This window comes from Lepisosteus oculatus, chromosome 16, assembly GCF_040954835.1.
Source record: "Lepisosteus oculatus isolate fLepOcu1 chromosome 16, fLepOcu1.hap2, whole genome shotgun sequence".
Classification (NCBI taxonomy): Eukaryota; Metazoa; Chordata; class Actinopteri; order Semionotiformes; family Lepisosteidae; genus Lepisosteus; species Lepisosteus oculatus.
In genome coordinates this window covers 12,262,346-12,288,258 of record NC_090711.1, presented here as the reverse complement: position 1 = coordinate 12,288,258, position 25,913 = coordinate 12,262,346, and the positions used below count along the sequence as shown (strand labels likewise).

General features: G+C 39.5%; 1 protein-coding gene across 1 annotated transcript; it reads right to left on the bottom strand.

The window, feature by feature from the left end:
- Window positions 1–1,531: 1,531 nt before the first annotated feature.
- scrt2 (scratch family zinc finger 2) lies at window positions 1,532–15,184 on the bottom strand. The gene is made up of 2 exons (XM_069179527.1): window positions 14,570–15,184; window positions 1,532–7,664 (listed from the first exon to the last, which is right to left on the bottom strand). Exons 1-2 carry the CDS (start codon window positions 14,733–14,735, stop codon window positions 6,835–6,837), a joined length of 996 nt encoding a protein of 331 aa, XP_069035628.1. The 5' UTR covers window positions 14,736–15,184; the 3' UTR covers window positions 1,532–6,834.
- Window positions 15,185–25,913: the final 10,729 nt, after the last annotated feature.

Here is a 25,913-nt window from a genome sequence, read left to right as displayed (position 1 = left end):
ACAAACAATGGGTCCAATATGTAACTTTTCCACCTGCTGTATTAAAATAAGCACTCCCAAACACAGTTCTGCAGTCAAGGTGAACATATCAGCTTTCTGGTGAAGCATCTACATCAGGCTCTACATGATACACTAAACACAGCTAGCAGATGCTATGGCTCTATCTACTGTGTCTACATTACTCCATGTAATGTATGGCCCTTTTAATTTGGCATGTACACATTGGGAACTTTTCTACATTTGGAACAGAGAAAATGTGATGATACCCTTTGTATTCGTAGGGATAACATGATTCAGAATATCGTGTGCAGGTTTGGTAAACATATTACAAACAAACTTATTTCCTACCCTGGAATCTGTTGAAAGTAGCTTCTGTTTAAATAGTCCTGGTCAAAGACTCCTTGTCCAGTCCATATGAGATACAGCATAGTGCCAGGTTAAATTAGGTTTCTTATGTTGGCAGGCTAAAAAGGATTGAACCTTTATAGTCCTGACTAGAGAAGTCCAAAAAAAGGATCTGATTCAAATATTTAAAATCCACAGAATCAAAAGTGAACCAGGAGAAACAGGCAAAAACTGAGAGGAAGTGTACAGTACGTAAAACTGTGAAGAGGAGGCATTTCTTCACACAGAGCGTTATTAGAGTCTGGGACAACCTACCCAGCCACTGTTGTGTGGCTTCTTTAAAGACACAGCTTCAGACTAATTAAATTCTAGCACCCAGACGAGCTATATACTGTATATATAAATTAAATGGTCTCCTCTTGGCTGTAATTTTCTGGTGTTCTTAACAAAACCACCTGTCCTCTAGTTCTCAGATACAGTTCTATCCTCATGCCAGCAAAGATGTGGCAGGAAATACTCTCTTTAACCAGTGGCAATAAAGAATAACACACTGTACAATAGAAACAAGTGCTGCAAGCCCTCCACATTTATTCCTGCTATGATCATCTTCCTTTGAACATCCGTGTGCCCCTGAAACAAATCAATTAACAGCCAATTAAGCTTCAGTGGAACTTTTCTCTGCGCTGAAGACATACCAGCTCCCTGATTCCTGCAATGCTCAAACGGACGTGTGGCCGTGTGAATTCAAAAGAGCACCAATTTCTACACCGAAACACACAAATTATCCTCCCGACTGCTTGTGCTTATTCTAAATGTGTGGGTTATTTGTGATTTGTTTTTTTAAAGTGTACTTTCAGACTCTTTTTTGATTCAAGCGGACTGCAATTAAAATTCTGCTTGCTAAGAAAATATAATAATCGGCTTTCTTTCTCAAACCTGTGAAAAGGAAGACGTGTTGACTTGTGCAATTCATCATTATCTAATCGCACATTCTACAAATGCATGCAGTTTACTAACGCAGATTACAGGCACACAGTTGTGATACTGTACAATGACACATTATAAAACTGCAGCCCAAATGACAAACATTTTAGATTGCTTACTTACAGAATTTGATCTATATCTCTCAATATCAGTAACAAGCACTTAAAAAGCCTTGAGCAAGAACTGATTGTACCTGGAATAATCCGAATCCTAGTTCCAATTTATTTTTATGAAATATGAAACTCAGTGTCATCAAATCTTAAACATTAGAGACATGCAATTCTAAAATACAGAGAAATCTCATTCATAGCGACAAAGCACTTCCTAGCACTGAACAGACAGCACATTTAACCACAGTTTGCTTGTGCTATTGGTTTTATTCTCATCATTATTATTGTTAATAGTAATAAGAGTAGATGAACAGAAAATAAAATAGAAAGAACACCGTCTGCGATCATGGCTTAAGTTTCTTCACACTTTCACCAAAACAGAGCGAGGATGACAGACAGGACTGAGAGAGGGTGTAATCTCGATCTATAGCTTGAAAACCATATGGAAGGTCTTAAGCAGCCTACCATATGTTGAGTGCTTTTGTTATGGAAATCTTATTTTTGGCACTTTCATTGCACAGTCTTGCTGGGCACAAAAACAAAATAGAAAAAAAAAACCCACAAAGATGTACGAAGCTCCCAGGAAACACTGAGAGACATACTGCTAATGTGGACTGTCGAAAGCTACAGATGCTATAATTAATACAAGACTTGTCCCTGATTGTTATTATTGTCATCCAGACTGCAACTGGTACCTGTATTTATCTGTACTGAAAAACGAAACTCAACAAAGTTGTACATGCATTTTCAAATTATTGCTGTGATATATATATATTTACAAATTTAAAGAGGAACAATCTGGCTTTCTTTTTTTATCATTTAACTGGATAAATCCTGTATTTATGGAGTACAATTAGATTTTGCTTTTCTGCATATCCTCCTTTTGTGCAATCCAAGTTTGAGACTTGTCATGTACATTGAGACAGGAATCACATCATTTAAAGTTCCAAACTGTGCCAAAGGAAAGTAATAAGAAAGTGTATCTAGTATCATTTTTAACATGGACTTTAAAAATAGATTCCCCTGAAAGTCCCAGGTAATATTAAACAGAAAAGAATTACTAGAGCAAAACATTTCAGATAAACTCTGCAGTTTCTTTTAGGGGCGTTTTTGTGAAAAGGTGACGTGAATACTACATTTCTTGTGGGAAATATACATACACACTACTCACACTGGAGTAACTAGTTATAAAAATACAGATTTCTTTGCTGATTAAATTATGGCTTTGTGTCTTAGGCAAGACGTTTAACAAAAGGCTCGAATAAGTATCTTCTTCTGAAAAACACAAACTGCATTCTTTGAGATTACTGGCATTTTCTCCCAGAGGGATCAAATCTGCACTGATTAACTATATTAAAATGAGACAGGTGTTTTAATAAAAGAGACTCACAAAAGCATTTGGGAGCCGCTAATCCGAGTCTGGAGGATTTTGGACTGCAGAATCGGGCACCAGTATCTCATCAACACGCTGAGATCACGTTAATGATTGCTGGAGTTAAATATAGATGGGAAGAAAATTGAAGGATCCTACTAACTGTCAGCTATTATGCGAATACAAAGCCATTATTCGCATTGTGTCATTTATATGCATACAGTATCTAAAACACTGACTCTACAGATACGTGCTGGTCACTCTGAGAGTCAGTAACTCTCAGCCCGCACTCTGTCTCGGTGCGAACGAGCGCTAACGCCTTTCTCCTTCACACTGGAAATTTAAATATACCTAATAAACTCCTACTTAAATGCTCCTATCATCTAGAATTTAACGATACTCTATTTTGCATAAAGGGTTTTGTTTAAAGGTGTAAAATGGTGGCTGCAGCCGCCCAGGTCTTTGGTAATTCCAACGCTACAGGTTCGTATGAATTTTTAATTCTCCAGAAGTTTTTTTTTACACAGGTATGCACCACTGGGTGCTTCAGAGGTTGTTTTTTTTTTACATGCTTTAACATTTTTGTATAATTCTCATTATTTGCTGCTTAATCCTCTGAGAGACTGGCCTCATAAATCGCTACCATTGCTTGTAAAGCGCTTTGATTATTGTTTCTGAGGCTTAATAGCCTGTCAGTAAAAAGTCTCTCTCAGCATGTACAAGTGACCACCAGGGATATTGCATTGCAGATCGGTTTATGAAGGAAAACCTGCAGGGAAATGATTACAGGGGCAGTCTTTAGTGGCAATTTTTCACTCCAGAAATTCAGCATTTCAGAGCTTTTTTTTTCCAAGAGTTATTTAAATGGAAATCGGTTGCCGAGTTTTCCGAGACCCAAACAACAATAAAAAGAACTACAACGAATGCAATTAATCAGCCATAATGGGATACTACACTGGTAGTAAATAGCCGTACATACTGTGATAGTGTTGAGCTTACAGAGTTGTCCTCGAAGGGATTAATCTCAGTGGCTAGCAGGGGTCATTATTGCCCATAACATTACTGTAAAAGCTGTAAAGAAACGCGAGGAAATGATTGGTGTGGTCAGTTACTGAAGTTTAACATACCTACTGGGGGAATTAAGACAAGGCTGTTCAACAAAATGGAGGATTTTGTTTTTATTTTTTTTCACTCTCTTATTATTTTCCAGATGGAGAAAATGCCTGAAAACATTAAGGACATTTGTGAAAATAGATCTGCGTAATTGTAAAGAGATTATTGCCCATGAAAACAATTGCTTTTTCGTTTTAAATACTTCAAATATTATACATTGTTCCTCTTTAAGAAAGCAGCCCTAAGGGCTGTCTACAGTTTCTCATGCATATAAACAATTTCTTTGTAGGTCAGCAGCATCTTACAAGGTCATTTTGTTCAATGGCAATACATGTTATTAACACATTAATAAATAATTAAATAAATAAATAACCCATCAATAAATAGCTAGAGTCACAAAAATGCTACATAAAGAAGATGCCGTTCATTCAAAGTGACAAGCGCTTTTGGCAACAAAAATAAAATAAAAACACAAGTCCTTTGTAACTGAGGGTTTACAAATCCTTTGTTGTTTGAGGTAATTGTAGTGGATCGCTCCGGTTTTTATGAACTTGGATTGCTCATTGTGTGCTGTGGCAGACACCCTCGGAACCACAGAGAAAAGCCGGTTCGAATTAACAAACGCAGCCGAAGGAAGAGCAATGAGGGTCTCATTTATGTAGAAGCTGTGTATCATGCACCTGGTTTATTTGCTAAAAAGGGTCATAGAAGTTGGCTATGCCCCAAATGCTATTGCTTCGCCGTATCCTGCTAAGAGCCATACGTTCATTTAGTCACTTACGGAAACTCTGTAAGCTGTGTCTTTCTGAACAGCAGGGAGCCTCGATATGCAATTCTGTCAACCTCCTGCCTTGCAAGACTTCGATACAAGCACCTCCTTCATTAATCTACAGCTGTTGACTGCTTCAAAGAAAATGAACGAATCCGTCGCAGGCGTTGCAACAGGAAGGATCACAAATCGAGACAGTCTCTTAAGCCTTCAGGCAGTTAAATCTGCTCTCTTCAGTAGAAGATTTCACCGAACATCTGAACAAAGGCAGCCAACTGGTTGCTGCCGAAACGTGTGCATTACTTTAGCATTGCCCCTCAGGTGGGCTCGATTGATTGGAACAGCCGACCAACAGCGCAACATACGGTTTTCCTGCGCAACGCCGAGTTGGAAAAGGTAGCAAAATGCCTCTTGCAAAGCTCAGTCAATGCATAGTAACAGGACGTCACTGCAAACTAACAGTGCAAATTCACTATGGCGTACTATTACAGAAAAGTCGAAGCCCTATTCAGGTAAACTCACGAGTTGCTTAAAGAATGTTCTTTTTATCTGTATTTTATACAGATTTAAGATCATTCAGCCCCTTGGATCTTCACACCCTCTCAAGTACCGATTCGCATCATATCTAAATTTATGGTTAAAATAGACTTCGAGTAAATCTTTATTTTTAAATTAGCTCCCTACTGTTTTTTCAGAAAGCTATTTTTCTTCCTTTGTGGGAATATCTACAGTATTCACACTCATGGTCTCGTCACAAAACATCCCTTTTCACGTATTATGACAAAGAGGTCCCTAGGACCTTTTCCCAGAGTCTTATAATTTAGCGAGGACACTTAACCAGACAAAGGGGCTTGAATAAATGAAAGAAAAACCATAGCTTGACATCTTGCAGAGGAACAGCAGCAAGCAGAAATGTGAATATCTGAAGCAACCATAAAGGGACAGAATTCTAACGATTACATTTCTGCCCCTATTATCAGGCTGCATTCACAAAGGGTCTAATAATTTGCTATCACCAATGCCTTTTTTAAAGGAATTAAATCCCCAAAGAGTGTTTCAAATACATCAAGTCTCAGCAGGTGGGGTAGCTTATAGATGCTGAGTATGGTTCATTCTCCATGTGCACATTTACAAACTGCAGAAGAGAACGAGGCTACTGTAGCCCTAAATCTGAGGAAAGTGCTTTGCACATAGCAGGCTATCTTTTGTTTGTTTTTCTGATTATATAAAGGCCAGACAACAGCAACATTTCATTCATGAATTGAAGAAAATGTAGGCAGCAACTCAGTGATGCCCTTCCTTTAGAAATATGCTTTGCAAATAAAATTTGGAATATGTGAGGAAAAGAGCATGTTTTGATTCACCTCCTTAAACAATCCCTGGTTTTGGGTTGGAAGACCGAGAAATGAAACCCAGACAAATCTGTACCCACAGTTACAAAGCTGTTCTGCATCCAACAAACAATTTTGGGAATGATTGGCACAGTAAATAATACTGAGAAATAATGATGATACTGGCATAAAGAAAAAAAAAAGTAATCGTCATTGAATTAAATACTCAACTGTGACACACAAAGTTTTCAACCTAAAATGGCATTTTTTTTCTTCGTTTTTCTTCTTTTTTTTTGCAAATACGGTCATTGTTCAATTCGTAGTCTTTTTCGCGGTTCATAAAAAGTTCTTGTTGGCTGTTGCAAAAGAATCGCATCCTTAGCAAAAAGAAAAAAAAAAGCAGCATAAAAATACAAGAGGTCATTTTTTTTGTTCCTATAAAAGAAAAAAAAGAGTTGCAGTCACCTTTTTTTGTTCATTTTTTCTGTTTTTTTTTCTTCCCCACAGCCTTTGCTATAAAATATTAGGAATAGGAATATTATTACTATTATAAGTATTACTATAATTCGTATTATTATCAATAAAAATCCACATGCCAGGCCTCGTAAGTAATAGGTGTGTAAGTGTTCAAGAGTCTGTGTGTGTGCGCGTGTAGCAACTGTTTCCGAAAAATCCAGCATACACATTTTTGTCTTTGTAGTTATTACTAGTTGTTCTTGAAATAATCTCAGTGAAAATATTGCTTTCTAAAAACAAACGGAGGGGGGAGGGGAGGGATTGGGGGTAGGGGGTTCGGTCCCACCCCTCCCGTCAGTTCTCCGAGCCGGAGTCATCCTCTTGGGAGCCTTTGAAGCAGGCCGACTCGTAGTGCTTGTTCAGGTAGGACTTGAGGGCAAAGGTTTTATTGCAGCGCTTGCATTTGTAGTGCTTGAAGGCAGAGTGGGTTTGCATGTGGGCCCGCAGGTTGGACCGGTCGGCGAAGGCCTTGCCACAGTGGGCGCAGGCGAAGGGCTTCTCCCCCGTGTGGGAGCGCATGTGGCCCTGGAGCAGCCAGGGCCGGCTGAAGGCCTTGCCGCACACGTCGCACTTGTGCTTGAGGTCGTGGGTGAGGATGTGCATGGCCAGGGCGGGCATGGAGACGTAGACCTTCTCGCAGGTGGGGCACTTGCGCGCCATCTTGCTGTCCAGGCTGCGGTGGGTCTGCTTGTGCCGGCTCAGGTTGGAGGAGGTGGCATAGGTCTTGCCGCACTCGTTGCAGGTGTGGCGCGGGGGGTGGCCCCCTCCTCCGCCGCCGCCCCCTCCGCCGCCGCCGCCGCCACCACCGCCGCCGCCGCCGCCGAGACCCGGCCCTGTCGCGCCCTGACCCTCGCCGTCGCCCTTCCTCTTGGAGCGCCCGTCCGAGATGAAGAAGGCATCCATGGTGTAGCCCTCCGTCAGGGCCTCCGCCTCCCCGCTGAAGAAGCCGCTGGCCGTCATGCCGGACTGGGGGCTGTCCGGGTGCTCCATGTCGTGGTCCGAGTACTCTTCTCCTCCGCTGCTCACCTGGGTGTACAGGGGCTCCGACACGGCCGAGGCCAGCTTGAGCCCCATCTTCTTCTCCGTCTTGTACACCGCTGGCGTGATGTAGTCCTGGATGTAGCCTGTGGGGTTGGGAACAAGAACAGGACAGCCCCCGTTAATGGGCGGAGAAAAACAGCTCATTCGGCATCGCGGCGGGTTCTCCTCTTTGAACCTGGGGCAGACTGGAGAGACAGATATTCACCAGCACAAAGGTTTGGACGCAAAGAAAGAATTACCTCTATAGCAAGGCAGATAGGGGCTAACATTGAAACAGAATACATTTTTCCAACTCTTCACTGACATCGCGTTGAGCATCCGTCATTGAGCATTTTTATGACCTGTTACTCTCCTTGCCAATAACACAATCATGTAGGCATCTCTGACTTCAAAAGTCATGGATTACAGTCCATCTCTTATTTTAAAAAAAACAACTTTCCTTCTATTAGATAAACTACATCTGTGCTGAACAACAAAATGTCTCGAATTATCAGATCACGCTGGTAGCTCCTAAGTGTACTATTAGATAGATTTCTTTCTCCATAGCTTATTAGATTTTCTCAGCATGAGGCCACAATTCTTCTGTAACTAGCATCTTTTCTGCATGTTAAATTATTTGAAACAGGTGGAGAGCATCATCCTCAGAGTGATAATCTGCTTTGCACTATCTGTAGCAGGGTGCAGATTCCCGTTCAGATATTATCGCGATTAATCCCTGCATTTACATCTCCCAAAGGATCCCAAAGTGTTTTACATATAGAAAGGAGCCCATTTCACCCGCTACTGAAATATCCCACCCAACGGGTGATGTGCTGAAGCCAGGTGGAGGAATGAGAAATTGCTTCACCAAATTGAACCAAGGGGGAATTTTTCGATAACCCTCCTTGTGCAAGCTCAGATGAAATTTATTTAGGATCGTAGGGACCACATGCCTCACTGAAAGGGATGGGATCTTTAATGGACACATACCAAGAAAGTAATTACACTAAGAACTGTTTTGGGCAAGCTTGGTCTGGAGGAAAGAGTGCCACCTACTGGTCCACCAATACCACTTGTGTCCTTGTTTTCTTATAAGGTCTTCCATTACAGGATTGACCAGTTGTCAGCTTGCTTGAAAAGATCAGGCTGTAAGGTTTCAGGATCTGGCTATATAAGATCAGGCATGTTCAGAGCAGACAAAGCTTTGCTATTGTATGCCTTCTATAAAAATGCTTCTGCCCTCTAATTTTGTTATTATTATGTCATGATCATATGTTTCTTATTTATTGTCAAGTCCTGCTTTATTTATTTATTGTCAAGCACCCCGAAAACATTTTACTCAAAAAGGGGTGTATAATAATATATATCATAGAGTGTCTGCTTGTTGAATTGAATGCTTGTTGCTTGTTTTTACTGTATGTGGTTGGTTTTTGTATTGCTACAAAGATTGGATTTAGTTATTATATTAGCATATTTGAGACTGAGACTGTTTCTTCCTAATGATGGTCTGTGATGGAAGTGGTATGCAATATCTGTTAATACCTTAGGTCCTGCTATGCTTCTTATTGCAATATATTCTAAAGAATTGAATTGTGAGAATGATCAATGAGCACCCTGTCCAAAGAGGTGTAAAAGCTACTGCATATACAGCATTGCATTTCTCCAAATCAAGTTTTTAATAAAACTTCAATGAGTCTTTTTTAAGTTTGTAGTTTTCTAATTTTAATATTGACTATGTGTATAACAAATTCATTATATGAAGAGAAATAGCTTTCAGATGGGACAAGCACATCAGTGTAGAGTAAGTATTCCTCTAATGGCTTACTGTTTCACTGGAAGCCCTTAATAATATTAAGGACCACTAATGAGGGCACCAAACTAATTTTTGGGACTGATAGGACAATATTATTTTGCTTAACTGAGCACTTCTCTAAAATAAACTCAATTGAACCTAAAGATGTATAGTGTGGGATCTTCAGAGAATAAACCATTTGCACAGTTTGCTTCTGACAAAGTGTCCAAACACGTTAATATACAGTCCTTAGCAAAAGTCATTGTATGGATTCTGTAACTTCAGCCAGAGTGCACTGGTGGCTTAAGATCAACATTCATGGAAAATTGAGATCTGATGCCAGACCAAGTCATTCAATGCGTAACTGATGAAGTTGAAGTTTGTTACACTTGAAGTCAAAGTTTTGTGTAAGTGAGGCATTGCTTCTGCTCCAGTGCAAGTGTCTCAGATATAAAGCCTGTCTCAAAGAATCAGTTGAACTGACTAGCCATCCACAGGAAGGTCAAGCTGTCATAGTATGGCAATACATTTTTAAATTCATGACTGGAAATAAAGAATGCTTCAAATAACGTGCTTCCTTTAAGTAACTTTGTATGGCATGGATTTGTAAGCATGGATTGTGCTGTAAATGAAAGTGCTTTCAGACCCACAATCCAGAATATAATACAAGTGGACTTGATGGAAGGGTTGTACATGAAAAGCTTCTCATTATTAATCATTAAATTCTTCTTTAATGATAATAGGTCATCCATTTTCCATCTGCCAGGAGCTTACCGGTTTCTCATATTGAACTATATCTATACCTTTTTTCAAACTCTTTGATTTTGGCTAAGCGGACTGCCAGGGCTGCAAAACATACTGCATAAAAGTGCTTCAGGGCTGTGCGAGACTGATCAAGCTCTCTGTTTTTGCTGTGCATAAGATAAGATAATTAATTAATGCCATATTCCTCTTTCGGTTCAGCGATTTACAGGTGTGATTATCCTAAACGCAGCAAATTTCATCAAGCTGGAAATCTGTGACCTTCACTTTTTGAAATAGCAGTAAACACCTCTTTTCATTCGTTTGTTAATGTGGCAACTGCTTTTTTTCTACACAGAAATCAAATCCAAACATTGCCCTTAACACCAGTGTTATCTTGCTTGACATATTAAGAAAAAACGTAACATTTAAAGTCTTGCAATGCTCCCAGCTAAACACTAAGAAATAGGGAAAAATCATTTAAGCTACAGATGTTACAATCTATATGTCAGTGTGCTCAAGAATTCAGAAGAATTACGTATGTGTTGATGTGTGGACAAAATGGCACTCAGTGTACTCTAGTGCATTTTAATAAATTAATTGAAAGTATAGTGGGATATAGACTTCTGTAACCTAAAATCTCAGTTCAGATTGTACTGTTCACTCATTTTTATTAAATATAAAATATAAAATAAATATTAAATAGAAAGTTTAGTGAATTATATATATAGTTTTTTTGGAAAGAATTAATAAAGACCAAAAGACCAGTTTATAACTGGTATACAATACTAAATGAGATTTATTGTTTCTTTATTTCCATTTTCTCAAATGTTTATACTGTACCACTATAAATATCTATAGTGAGAGATATTCCCCCTGTGTTTGAAAAATGTATTTCCCCCAATTAATTTCAGTTTTTACATTTTTAAGTAAAGAAAAACAACAAAAAACACAGATTACATTTCATGACATACAGTGCAGTTAATTGGGAAATCTTTAGGGGCTGTGGAAAAGAAGGCATTGCAAAATGCTGGGCACAGCAAGCAGTGGAAATTAAATATTGACTGATTTTTAATGAAATTCAAAGTTTTGTACTGATCAATAGCTCATGGGCTGTGAAACAGTGTTACTGTTCCCCACTGGAGAGAAAAGGAGGCAGCAAACTAGAGAGCCAGTCAGGAAGGAATGGAATATAAATGTAAATTTGGCATCACTCTATATCAACAAGCATGATAAGGACATTAAGAAAGAAACAAGCTGGAAAAAGGAGAGAGAAAGAGAAAGACCCAATCCAGTATTGCAATATTGTTGACTGAGAAGGACAGCATCACCAGCAGGTCGCAGAAAGACAATTAATTGTGTTGTTAGAAGTACTTGTAAGTAAGAACATTCTCAACATGCCAATTTCTCTATTGTTTTGCCAGTCTAACAGACCCAGCTTTTACACTTTATTTCACACTCTGATGCAGAGAGATTGAAAGTTAAAAGGCGCCTTCCGGCCACATGATGACTGAAGTATTTATTCTCTTCTGCTCTCATTGTGATCCTAGGCCTACATGCAAGTTTGACACACTATAGCCTTCTCTCTCCACCTTAATGTCTTTTGCCATCTGCTGTCTTTAGCAGTTTTATGAAAATAAAAGAAAATATTAGTGTTTCAAAGCATCGCCCTCCCTTTTTGTGCTTTAAGTTTCTAAACATTTAAGCAATTGTCACCCATCACAAACGTCCAAGGTAATTACCACGATTAAATACTGCGTACATTTGATTTATTTCTTACAGAAATGTGGGACCACCAAGTTCTAAATACATTGTTACATGCTGCTTCTAATTTATAATAGCTTTAACATTTCAGAAATATCTGATATTTGTTACTCCACTCTTTGTTTAAAATGCACTTCCATTCAAAGTATTCCACCACAAAACATGATGAATTAAAATACTTTGTGTGCATAGGTTATTATTAAACATAATTATTATAATTAATTATCATTAATTATGGTATAAATACCACAAGCAACAAAGAACCTGACATGTAAATAGATTGAATAAGACCTACAGTTTAACTGAAACTGAATTCCGAAAATGTCCAAATTCATTATAGAGAATACAGATCTCATCTTCTGCACTGAAGAATTTAACTATATACAGTATACAGTTTATTTCAGAATGTTTGTTCTTCTCTTGTACACAATTCCAGCTTCTTTCTTTAGTCTTATTCCATTTCAAGTGTTCACTTAATGTGTGTTGGAGTAACAAGTGTCAATCAATACCCTACAAGGTCAGACAAAAGAACCTATTGTTGCTGTCTATTGTTGCTGTCCCTTAAGCTCATGCTGCGATATTAAATGCTGTTCTTTTTATGTAAAATAAGAAAGCTCTTCATTTTGATTAAACTTCCTCATTTATTATCGCTGAGACTTTTCACTGGCAATAAAGGTTTAGTCTCGGCTCAGAATTTTGACTTATTCAGCAATAACGCTGATGTGCTGCTCTCCTTCCCAGAGCAATAGATGGAACTCAGCCTTGATCTCTCCAAAGAACACATCCTAAACTGCCGTCACATTTTCTGTCCTTCTTCAAGCTCTCGGGTTACTCCTCCTTGCACGTGTTTTGTAAAAAAACAAAAGCACTTTCTGCGCATTATTTTATTAACATAGAAGATCCACTGAGCTCATTTTAATACTGGATATCCCCAATTTGACCTTAATAGATACTAGATGTTTTGGATAGCGTTTATTACACAAAAACAGAAATTTGAGAAAATGGTCTGTCATGTTTTATCTGCAAACAGCCTCACATGCTTAAGGTGGCTTACACAGAACAATAGAAAAGGAGAAAGGCTAACATCCAAAAATCCTACAATTATCTGTGGCATGCAAACTGATCTTTATATCTTTTTTGCAGTCCATTTTTGACATCAAGTTCCATAAATATTTTACTATATTGGACTGTTTTTGCCTAGGCAGCAAATGCATCAAGCATCACTTTAACTTCAGTGCGATGTTCTGCCCTTGTAAAAACAGCTTGCTTTGGGGATTTCTGTTATCTTCCACCATTGGTCTCTTACAGAACACAAAAGACTGAATCTGATGAGATGCACTTTTTTGATTGGCTGTTTGTTCTTTCAGCTGCTAGTTGTTTTAAGTGCCATACCAGAGATTAAATCGGCATGCAAATAAATCCCCTAACAGCCCCCCCCATCACACAAAAAATTAAGTAACAAAACTACATTTGTGCTAGCTCTATCAATCTACAGCAGTCATTTGTTGAGAATGCTGCTTTAGTGAGGTTGTATAACAGGTTATCTTCAGGATTTTCAAGGCTGCGCTGTATTGCAATGTCTGGATTTTGGCTTATGCTAAAAAAACAAAACAAAGAGCAAACAGACAGCTGGCATCCCAAATCTGTGGACAAAATGGTTGAACAGGGGAGAGTCTCTAAGGTTTGAAGGACAATTGCACAACAGAGCACGGTCCCTCTGAAAATTGTTTCTTAAATCGAACAGCCTGGATGAAATGGGGATACAAGCATTTTTTTTTTAATCTGTCTTGTCCCGTTTCTCTAAAATTGTCACAAAACTGCGGCACATTGGGATTGTTGCTCTCTTCCCCCGCTGTAATCCTGTGTGAAGCTATGTGCCATTTCCTCGTGTTTACGGTACGTGCAGCGTCACATGACCCCTGTGGTGCTGCCATAAGCATTTTTTTATGATTTTTTTTTTTTGCCTCTCCTTCATCCTCAGTTGTGCTGCGTATCAACGCAAGCCCAGGTCTCGTATGACTCAAAGGGCTTGTATTGATGAAATTCTACCCCCAGTGCATTTCAAACACCCGGAAGGACAGAGAGAACGGGGGGCATGGGGGGGGAGGATGTGTGTGAGGGAGAATAGCTACAGTACTCAAGGGCAGTAACAGCTAAGGACAAATTTAACATCCCAGTCCATCATGCAATACCCCCACTTAAACACACACACACACACCAAAACCTCCAAGTGCTGGAATTTCCCATGGAAAGACTCGAGCAAAAAGCCAAAGATGCACAGGCAAAAAAAAAACAAACTAAAAGACTTTCTGAATCCAAGCACTGCCGTGTAGCATTTGTGCAAGGCGAATGTTTCTATCTGACCTGAATTGTGTAGGAGCATCACCAAATGCAACATTCAAAAAAAAAGTCTCGGAACAAGGGCAGGAATCATCTAGGATGCTGTGACACCAGCCCCCACACTGTATAAAAACAAATGTCTTCAGAAGCGGTTTCGAGTTTTAACTGCATAATTAACACATGCCGTTTTTTGTGATAAAAGCAGCTGTGTAATCTGCACATGGACTCGTCGCCCAGAACAAATAACTGCACGGACATGCACAAGCGATCAAGGGAGACAACAGCAACGCAGAGTGAGGTCAAAGCCTGCATGCAGATTCCAACCAGACCTCGAGAGAGAGTCTCTTTAAAAGGATTTCAAGCCACACTCACCATTTTCACTAATCCGGACCCCCAAGCTGGCCACGGAGTCCGTGATAGAGCGTGCGAAAGTGTAAGTGTCGTCTAGATGATGGTGTTGGTGGTGGTGGGAAGCAGCGACAGCCGAGGAAGAGAAATCATCGAGCTTTATTTTCTTCACCAGGAAGGACCGTGGCATGTTTCAACAGGAGACAGGCAAACCCCCAGGAAAAAAAAAACCCCAACAGCAACAACAACACAGGAGGAAAAACAAAAAAAAAGAAAGAAAAGAAAAAAACAAACAAACAAAGCAAGCAGCCAGTGGTAATCCTCGTGCAACTTAAAAAAAAAAACACCCCCCAAAATTCAAGGGAGACAAAAAAAGAAAAGTTGATGCCAATTCTTTGTCCTGTGACTCCCTCGGTTAAAAAAATATAGATCTAGTTCAGCACTGGACAGCTCCTGTGATGCAGCAGGCAAGAGGGATGGGGAGAAAGAGAGAGAGGGAGAGAGAGAAAGAGAGAGAGGAGAGAGAGACTGTCAGACTAGCTGAGATCAGCAATCAAGCTGCCTTTATATGGGGCACAAGCACTGAGATCAGGTGGTGCCTAGAAATGGAGCTGCTTAGCTTTAATCCATCAAATGTCCCCTGGGACACACATCAAATTACTACTGAACCGTCTGTGCATCCACACAACACAGACACAGAGGGGGAGCGAGAGAGAATACGGCCAAGCCAGCCCCCCTCACTGAAAGCACTGGGAAAGAAAAAAAAAGGCAGAAGGCAGACAATGGAGGCACGTGGATGAAGCTACATTAAGGGATCTTGTCTTCCATTGTCTCCCAATGAAGTAGCGCAGTTTATGTTGTCCTGTATCCAGACAGCCTTTGGAAACTCCTGCGCCTCTCCATCTCTCCCCGCTCGCTTCTGAACCCCAAACCGCTAACACACAATTTACACCGATGTGGTATTTCACAGATAGAGCCCCTCTTCCCCTCCTACAGACACAGAAAGCGTTTCACTGCCTTACTATGCGGTGCAGACTGTTGTGTGTCAGATGCACAATGGTTGTAATTAAATTAACCATTTAGATTAAGACTCAATTGATATTAAAGCAGCACTTGTGTGTCAGTGGGAGAAACTGCGGTTATTCAGGCAATTGTGATTTTTTTTCAGGTTAGCTGAAGGCAGGTTGACAATCTACGTCTTTGGTCACAGAGCTAATATTTTCTTACATATTTTCAAACGCAAATAATGCTTAATCTAGCATTGTTAACAACTTGTATATATACTGTATGTGGGGACTCCAATGAAAATTAAATTGTGATGCCTGTTCATGTATAATAGGCAGGCTCCCATTGGATGCAATAACCAATTATTAGTCCTGCAATCTGTAAATCAAAACCAATATATTGCTTGTATATCTACAGGTTTATGCCCATTAAAGACCGACTCATCTCTGTGCCTTTGTGCTTGTTGCATTCTTTTCTTTACAGTACTCCCAATAAACTGCAGAGCTCGGAAGTCCAGAACAAAATCGATGACAAAGGGAGAGAAGAGAAAGGTGAGAGCTATTACTCTGAGCTGGGGTCTTGCACTCTAAGAAAAGCCAGTTCTGGTCCTAGTGCCCCTGGGAATCTCCAGCAGAGGCCTCCTGTAGCCACAGGCCCTGACCATTACGTCAACAACAATCATACCTGCGCTGTTAATTAATCTCCATTGGTGCTTAGCAGGATTAGTTAAATTAATGACAGAGCTATTTTTCTCTAAATAGGATTTCTCACTCAACAACTGCATTATTGTTAGAATTCGGGGGAAAACTGCCAAGATCTTAAAAAAAAGATATTACCTGAAAAACGACATGTAAAAGAGTTGAATATGCTTTGTCATAAATTGGAACATTAGGTCACAATTTTGTCATTACTGTTGCTCATTATTTAAGTGCCAGATCTGTGAAAAGCAGTAAAATCGGTCAAATTCCTAACATTTTAGGTAAATGTGGAGGTCCAACCTAAGGATTTTTATGAAAATATATTCCTTAACTGGAAGACATTTTTAGAAATGCACTATTTTCCCCCCAAAAAATGCTCCAGTCAGTCCACGTCGGGACAAGTCTAAACAGATTTTGAAATAGAATTAAGGATTTGTGAAGCCAGTTTTGTGAATATATTAAACAACACTGGCAAGCAAGTTTGCATGCATATATATATATATTAGTTCAGGTGGGTAGCTGCGTCAGCATGCGTAGGCTGCAAAGGAACAAGTAAAGGTTTATTCCATGCTGAAAAGAGAAGAAAGAGAACACCTGAAGAAGGCTCCACGGCCAAAACGTTGTGTTCTCTTTCTTTTTTTTTCAGCATGGAATAAACCTATTACTTGTTCATATATATATTATATATATATACAGCAGGAGCATTATAGGTTACCTTGAAATGCAATGCAATGGAGAAGGTTTTAGAAATTCTCTGGGAAGAAACATTTTTCTGCGTGCTGCACAACAGTGGTATGTGTGAGTATGCCGAGGGAAATCCTGCTTGTTGCTGGTTTTTAACAGCAACAGGTTTAATCCAAGCCCCCCACCCCCCTGGTCCCAAAAAAAGAAAGGTTAGAATTAAATTTTAGTGCAAAGCCTTTAATATATCTGACCCCAGCTCTCTGATGCTTTGTTCCCATCTGCCACTGAAATTGAGTTGAGCTATTCCTTTTAACCTCTCTCTGCTATCTCCATCACTGTTTCAATCTGCCAGGGACAACCCCTTCTGCCTGCAGATTTAAAGGGGTGCATTTTTGTGTTTAATGCTAAGAATCACTCCCACAGCTGACTGGCTTGATATTGGTGTGTAGATGCTAAACAGTGAAACTGCATTGATGAAAGATGTCAAGCTGCCAAACAGGGAAAAGGTTTGGGATTGCTCACCGCATTGTAAGATTAAATGTCAAATACAGCTCACCCTAATGAATATCACACCTGTTTCATCATGGTCACAATTGTGGCCTGATTTTGGTTTTAACATTTTTCGTTATAAAGCAAACAACATTTGTTTTATAAAGCCTTTATAAAGTCTGTGTGTTCAAGTCTGATTTTCCTGAAGTACACTTTACATTTCAGCACAAAATATTTGGGGAAAAAAATGAGACAGCAGAGATACTATTAGCATGACCTAGGTGTCTCAGATGCCGGATACAGAATGCAAAAGCTGTGGCTAGACAAACAAAAAAGTGGCTAGGCATGATTCTGAGCAGAATTTTGTCCTTAAATGTGTAAAATAACAGAATAAAATAAAATGACAGACACATCTGCTGACGAGGATGGCTATACACAATAGCAGACTGCATTGGAACCTCTGCTAATTAATTCCCTAGAACAGTCAACTATTCTATCACTTGGAAGAGGGAGAAGAATCAGTTTTCAATAAGCCTAGAGCCAGTGACAATGACAACTAAACTTAGTTTATCGATATATAACTAATAACCTTAGTTGAGTTACAGGATGCAAAATGTATGCGTACACCTAGATACACACATACAGTATATAATATACAGTAAAAGAAATCTGCTCAGTAGTTTCATTTGGAAAGAAAGTCAAAAGGTGATTATCAAAGTAGACTCATTTACCCAAAATACTTCATTTTCTAGCCATTAAGTGGCCTTTTGATCAGTTGCCAAAGAATGAAGCCATTAATTTAAATGAGTGTTTTTTCCATGTATTACTGTAAATACAGTATACTGTACTGGGATATTCAGGAACCACAAACTAGAGGGCTACTCTGTTCCAAGCCAATGAATTACAGTGTTTATGGACTTCCAGAGATTATAACCCATATATACTGAAAGCAGACATTAGTCACCTCGGACAAAACACAACTAACATATCTGAGGCACTTAAACACCCCCGAGTCTTACAATGCTTATTAATGCTTTAGAATATCGTAAAGTGTCTGAGCTTCACACTGAGCCCACAACATCTGCATCTCAGAGGGATGTTCTGACCGTAAACAAGTTAACAAAACAATTTGTTTTTCACGCGCGGAGGTACAGTACAGCGGTCAGCATTCAGTTCAATTCCGGACCTGGGGTGCTATCTGTGTCGAGTTTGTATGTTCCCCTTGTGTTTGTGTGGGATTACTCCGAGCGCTCTAGTTTCTGGTACTGTAGGCTAATTGGCTTTCTGAAAAATTGGACTGAGGTTTGAGTGTGTACCTGTTGGTGTCTTTGTGTCTGTCCTAGAATGGACTGACATCCCATTTAGGGTGTAACCTGCTTGCACCTGTTGCTTACCGGGATGGGCTCTGACTCCCCTTTGACCCTAAATTGGGAGATGTGGTGACTAAATAAACTGACTAAAAACTGACCAAATAATACTAAGTATCCCTGCCACCTCCGCCTGCAAACATGTAGCTTTTTAAAGTACTTAGCACTGCATGCTTTTGTTGCTTGATATTATTAAATCATATATAAAATATATTATACTTCTGTTGTTTTGTCATTACACTGAATAGTCCTTATTTTGAATATTTAAATATTCATAAGTTAAATATTTAATGGAAGTATGTAAAAGCTTTTCAGAATTTTAAACTATATTTCATCTTACTTAGGACCCACCTGTGAGTTCTTTCTTTCATCTACACATTCTAACTATTCACACTCAAGAAATCAGGATTTATTTTAGATTCTGAAATGAAGATTTTTTTGGTTGAGAGCCAGTGATTTGCAGGTTGTTGCCTCAAAGGGTCACAACAGCCTTTTTCTCTTCTTGTTTTCCAAATATAGAGCCTTCATTTAATGGGATAATTTAAGCATCTGGCTGATAACTAATTCCTTTTAAGTGTGAGAGCACTGTCTCTTTGTTTTCATATGCAAAACAAGCCTTTGAAATGAATTGTTTGACAGTGTCCAAAGCTGACTAACTGAAATAATGTACCAGTTTCGAAACACACTGGTTGCATGCGGATTCTTCTATAAAGACCGCATTGTGAGTCAAAAGAGAAAATAACGTCTCCATCATTCTCAAATTATATTCAGCACATCATACTGTGTATATATATATCGAGTAAAGAACGCTGTGACTGTGAGAATAAAGAAACACCTGTGGTGACTGTTATTAATATCGCTACAGGACAAATGTAGAAAGCAACAATAAAACTTGAAATAAAAAGAAAAAAGAATAAACCAAAAACGTAGGTCCTGCTCGACACAAAATGACTACGTTATTTTACTTATCGCCGGATTTGAACATATTTAATGAGAAAAAGAACCTCTCGCCCCACAATCTGATCCGTTACAGCTGCAACACTAATGTGCTCTGAAGAGTCCGAGTTTTCTATTTTCAACAAATGTACAGTACTTGGCGTGTAAGTGACTCGCTTGTAAGCAAGGCTGCGTTGTTCACTGACAGACCGCACAGTCGCTCGAAAACAGCTTACTATGGAAGGGATCCCAGCACATATTTCAGCTTCATTAACACCTTCTAGTCCAGTTCTCACTATCCAAAACACCGGAGACTCTATAGAAGATATTATAATGGTACCATACAGTATCTCCCTTAGAGAAAGAAAAGTTTTATATAAGACGCACTAAGAGAAGTATAAATACTGTCTTGAGTTAATATCGTTTCAGGGATTCTCAGATAAGACTGTTGCTATTGATTTTGCGCTTTTGCCAGTTTCTAGCATTTGTATAAGGGTCCTTAACAGTATTTTGTTCTGGCTACATGGACCTCTGCTTTCTGCTTTGATAAATTGTCATTCTCGTTATCATTGCAGCACATTTTCAATACAAATTGAGTTTGGCAAGAATGTTTGGAATTTCACGTGTTAAATATTTTATTTCTTCGTAGACTTTAACATTTGTTAAGATCAACTAGTGGTTAGCTCTGAAATTAATCCGTTCATGACAGTAATTTTATTGCATTCCTTTAACTACTCCTTGAAGGGCTTTGCTTCATGTCACCCTTAAAATGGGAGGCCCAGAAGGTCATTTTAAAGAAATGTTATCACAAGGGGTTGGTTTTTGTCTCAGGAGTGCTTTTTGTGACACATTAAATCCAGATCATAAACAGCAGAACTGCAAATGCTCAAGAAAAACTATATCTATTTTTTTTATCATTTTTAAATGAAATCCAAATTCAAACCACATTCTCCATCCGCATCTGCCAATTCAACCTTTCTGCCTCCAACAATTCTCCACCTCACCAATCCCACTCTTTTCCAATTTGTCCCCCATGTTCTGCAGCTTAGGCATCTGGTAACCGCAACAGCCACCTAGAAGGTGTCGCCATGGAGACTCTCCCCCCAGTCCCATGAGGCCTGTGATGGTCTAACCTTCCATGTCAGGGGGGCATCGGTGTCATTCACAGCTTGGCAAAACTGTGGCAGCTTTAATAGTATCACTGTATCTCAGCTGCAGATGGCTTGCAAGTCGCTATCTGGTGTATTTACAGTGCTTACTGGCTGGCCGTCTGGGCTGATAGGAAGAGATAAGGCCTCCTGATCCTAGGTTCAAATCCCCCAGCTCCTGGGCTTGAGTCGCGGAGTAACCTGATAAGATTTCTGATTTCCATTTCAAGAAAGACAGGCTCATATTCAAAGGTGCTGCCTTTCACACACAGGGCAAAACAGTCACACAAAGGAAAGGAGACTAAGGGGACTCTTGTGCACAAGAAGGGAAAAAAATATTACCAATGACCGAGTTTTACCAGACGTTTTTTGGAAGGGCACTGATCTGATCAATAATCTCTGAATTTGACTTAATTACAATGTTTCCCTGACAAAACACTATAATAAACATAGACGTTTGCTTGCACCCAAAGCCCTTAAATGTAATTTTATAGGTAAAAAAACATTATCTGTATAAAATCAGATACTGGAACATATCGTGCAAAAAATATCGGGCACAAAACTGCCAAATGCTTTTGTATGTCCCTCATAAATGTATTATAAACCACAATTTTGTATACTATTTCTATTTCCTTCCTGTTAGGAATTTATTATTGTCATAAATTAAAAAAACAGCTAATTTTGACACTGCAAAAACACTGCATCTTGAGTTTATGGGCTCCTGAGGTCCCAGGTTCTGTAGTATTAAGTACAGGACACCCCCAGAAATAGACCAACCTTGCACAGGCTGTCATAAGAAAACACACTCCTTCAGTAGTCTTACACACTCTTTAGTATGTGGAAAGGAAGAATAGAACTTCTCAAATAATTGGGTAGCAGGGTCCAAAGCAACCAGATTTTTCCCTTTATTGTCTGTGCTCATTTACACTTCAAAATGGTATGTAGATTACAGCGAGGCAATTATCAAAACTTGTTAAATTGCATAAATTAAGTGTCTGAGCAAAAAACCCATGGCTCCTGAGAGTTGTTTTTTCTTACTTTCCCAGCCCAGCGGTGGTAGGCAAACCCTGGGAAGAAAGCAGCTCTTCCTTGACACTCTAATGGCTCCTGTTCGGCTTTGAAAACACTACATTCTGTAATTACAGATGGCCTTATTAACAGCATGGCACGTGCACCTCTTAGCAGTCCTTCTCCCTGGCTCCCTGAATCATTTCTCATTTATTTTTCATTAAAAAAAAAGATTTCCTTCCGCATTCGTGAGCTTGCTTGAAAAACGGATATTTGAGATTTGTAACCGAGCTTTTCGACACAACATAGGAAACATTATAATCAGCAAGAAGTAACACCTCAGGATCTATCCAGTCCAATTCACAGGGCAGACATGGAGCGACTCAAACAGGTTAGGCTCTCCTGCCCCAATAAACAACCCCCAAACTGAAAAATGAGAATCGTGTAGCCCGGTCACTATCTGTTATCTAACTAAATAAGTGTCAACAAAATTATTTTGGTAACTGAGGCATCTATATTTTCAGGACAGAAATTTAAAAAAACACTTGCTTTGTGCAGAAATGCATTGACAAAAATAGTCCTTTTGAAAACCAAAACAATATGTTTCCCATATCCAGTCACTTTGAAGAAGAATGAGGCACTGTGCTCTATGTCAGTGGTTATAGCAGTGACTGTTGGTCAAACCGAATTGATTGGAATTTGGTGAGAATTTGTGATTATTTCAGCTATCAGGCTGAGCAATCGAACGAAGCTGTGCTGACTAACTGGACATTTGTGAAACAATATCAAAATATTTAGTTGTATTTGGTTTCTTCATGACTTCTTTGATTTAGTTTTTATTTATAAAGGACCTGTGAAAGTACGTACAGTATCAGGATTTCCATGGTCTTGCCCTGAAACTGAGGGTAGTATATGGAGGAACATTGGTGGTGTGAATTTAAGACAAAACAAACAGGCACAGAGAGAAATGTTGAGTTTGCTAAAGGTGGTCCAGTGCAATACGTTCTGTGCTACAGGGCAGGATACAAAGGTATGAACTCCATAAAAAAGATTTGAATTACCTGTTGCTACGAAATCTGAAGAACCTTTCTATCATGGAATTCTGAGAGTAATTCCTCCGCTGACAATATTTAACTACATTAATGTTTATGTATTTCATAGAACTGTTACAATACTAAATATATCAAGTAGGAGGATACTTAAAAAACTAATTAAGGGGTTTACACTCAAGTTTCTAGGAACCTGAGGGTCTTAAGGGACCATATAGCCCAAGAAACACAAAGATACTGTCTCCCAGAGTCTGTAAAATCAACATTTTTACACATTGGATCTGTTTTGACAGGGCTGCCAATGGACATACTGACAAGCAGATACACTCATATTATTTTAGAGTTCGTTACAGATTTAACTGCTATGAATTAGTGCAGTGGTAAGTTTAAATTGGAAATCCCTCTATAGAGGGATAGCTTTTACAGATATCCTCCTGCAATAAAAATGATCTATTAAAAAAGATCACATTTTGCCCACGTGAACTAGTCTATTTTCAATGCTTCAAACCTCAGTGCCCCCAACCAGAGGCTGTTTTAAACCGCAGTCCCCATCACGAAACCCAAGACCGAGCAGCAATCATGAACACCAACAGGCACGTCGGAGAAGGAAAGGTCAATGAGCCCAGACAGCTGTGCAGCTTTAGAGTCACTGAAATATGAATATAGAAAAACATCGCCCAGATCTATCTCATCAGCACTAATGCTGGTCTGTTACCCCCACCCCCCACTACCCCTCCTCTCTTCCCTTCACTCTCTCCTCCTGAATTAGCGCCACAGTCTGACACCATTCACTGAACTCCTCGCAAATCTGATTGATCGCCTATAAACAATTTCTCTATAATTGAGCTGCACAGTAGACCTGTGGCCCTAGCCCAGCACAAATAAACACTTCCCTTGAAGACTGGCCTCCCATGACGGCTGTCAGATCTCGAAAAGCCAAATTTCACGGGACCGTAATGCGATCTGAGGGTTTTAAATCAGAAAAGCCACCCCTGCAATCGGTTTAAGTCAGATCAAAGTTTTAGTGTTTCGGATGTGGTGGGATTTTTTTTTAAAAAGGGGGCTGAATGTGTTGCAAGTCAACAGCAGCCGAATATTCCTTCTCTTTTTTTAGACCCTTCCAGGTATTCAGTTCCCAGGTGACGCCTTAGAAAAGCGTCTGTCAGCATGAGAGGCTTCCGCGACGTGTGGCCTGCAGAACTGCACGAGAAACTCTGCTTCAATTTTATCTCCTCAAATCCATTATAGACATTCATAATTCACCTCTCTCTCTCTGCCTTGAGAGAATGTCTTCCCTTCACAGTCTTTCAAAATCCTTCCAGCTTTTAGCTTCCAGACGCTGTTTTTAAGAAGCATCTGGGGATGATAGCTGGTGCTCGGTTCTTTGAAACCCTGAACCATGCTCAAAACCCTCTTCATCTAAAGCACCAAATAAAATACAAATAACAGTGAATATGGACATTAATTTTCAGCATGTCCTTACTCAAATTATGTTGCACTTGATGCATGTGAGCAGCCAATTACAGACTATGCAAAGGCATTGTAATAAAATGTAAAGTCCTGTGATTGGATTAAGATCATGTGGCTAGTCCCCACGTTTCTCTTTCTCAGCAGACTCAAGAGCTCTTTGCGTTGATTCAGTCTCAGGCTGCCCTGCTGAGCACTGGTGGATCTCTCTGGAATCTGCACACTGCAAGTGAAAGACGTGTAATTAAGGGAATTGTGGCAAGAGAATGAAATGGGTTGAACTTTGGAAGCCTTGGGCGGGTCTGAATTGAACTTACACATTATCTAGTAGGCTTTTAGATGTGATAACAGCTAATAATTAAGTGCTCTCCAGCACCCCAGCCTATAGTGGGAAACACAGGTACTACATACCATCATCTGTATTCAGAATCTGCTACAAGCTGATTAGCTCTTACAGGCCAAAAGCAAAGTGTGACTGAGGCACCTAACAGAGTAATTGAGATTGGGCACTGGCTTGACAGATCTCATACTTGACTTGATTTGTGAAGCTGTTTCAGCTGCAAGAAGAACAAACCCCTTTTTTACACAACTTTTACATGTTATCTTTAGCTTTACAATAACGATTTTGATCGTACCAGAGATTTCCCTCTGTGGAATTAATCATCAATGTGACTTGCGTTTCCCTCTTAGCTATATATTGTATTTCCAGGCCAAACAAAACAAAAGCTGACACCCTCAGTGGCTGACAACAATTACAAACAATCTATTCATAAGATACATTTCTGCCCATTACCAGTATATTAGGCTGAATACATATTTCTAACTACAAAAGGTATGAATATAGTTTTTTAACTATAAGTGCTCAACCTTATCAAACGTATAAAGCTGGAACAATTGGCAAGACTCACCAACTTGTATCTACTTCCAATATGAACTTCCCAGACCACTTCACGCCTCTCATTAAGATATGGTGCATGGCATATTGTTTTGTACATACAGTAAACTATATACAGTACTTTTTGTACATTTTGTCTTTGGAAAGGAAGCGGTTATTTGCACCCATTTCCCACTGAGAGTACCAAAATCTGCTGGGCAGGTTGTGGGCCTGTCAGGGGCAGGAACATGATAGGATTTCTCTCAGATGGCCCTATTCCAGACAGGCATGGAAGGGCTGTTTCTGCCACCTGCTCGGCAAAGTGTTTCGTGAAGCGCTGCTCTTTGGGTTTCCTGTATAAATTGCTCTCTCCAGTTCAAAACCAACAGGTATCACTTAAAAAAAATGTGTCAAACTGGAGACAGGATTCCCAGTGCTTTCACTATTGTTTTTTATCTACAGTATTATTCTTCTTTTAACAGTGGTACTATGTACAAGAAGCCATGTCACGACAGGCTCAAACCTCATTCCTCAATAAATACTTCATACTTTCTGCTTAAATGATACCTGTCCTTTTATAGAGCATCGCATTTTCTAAGGTAAAATAAATATCGGCATATCACAAAGAGCAAATAAAGAATGC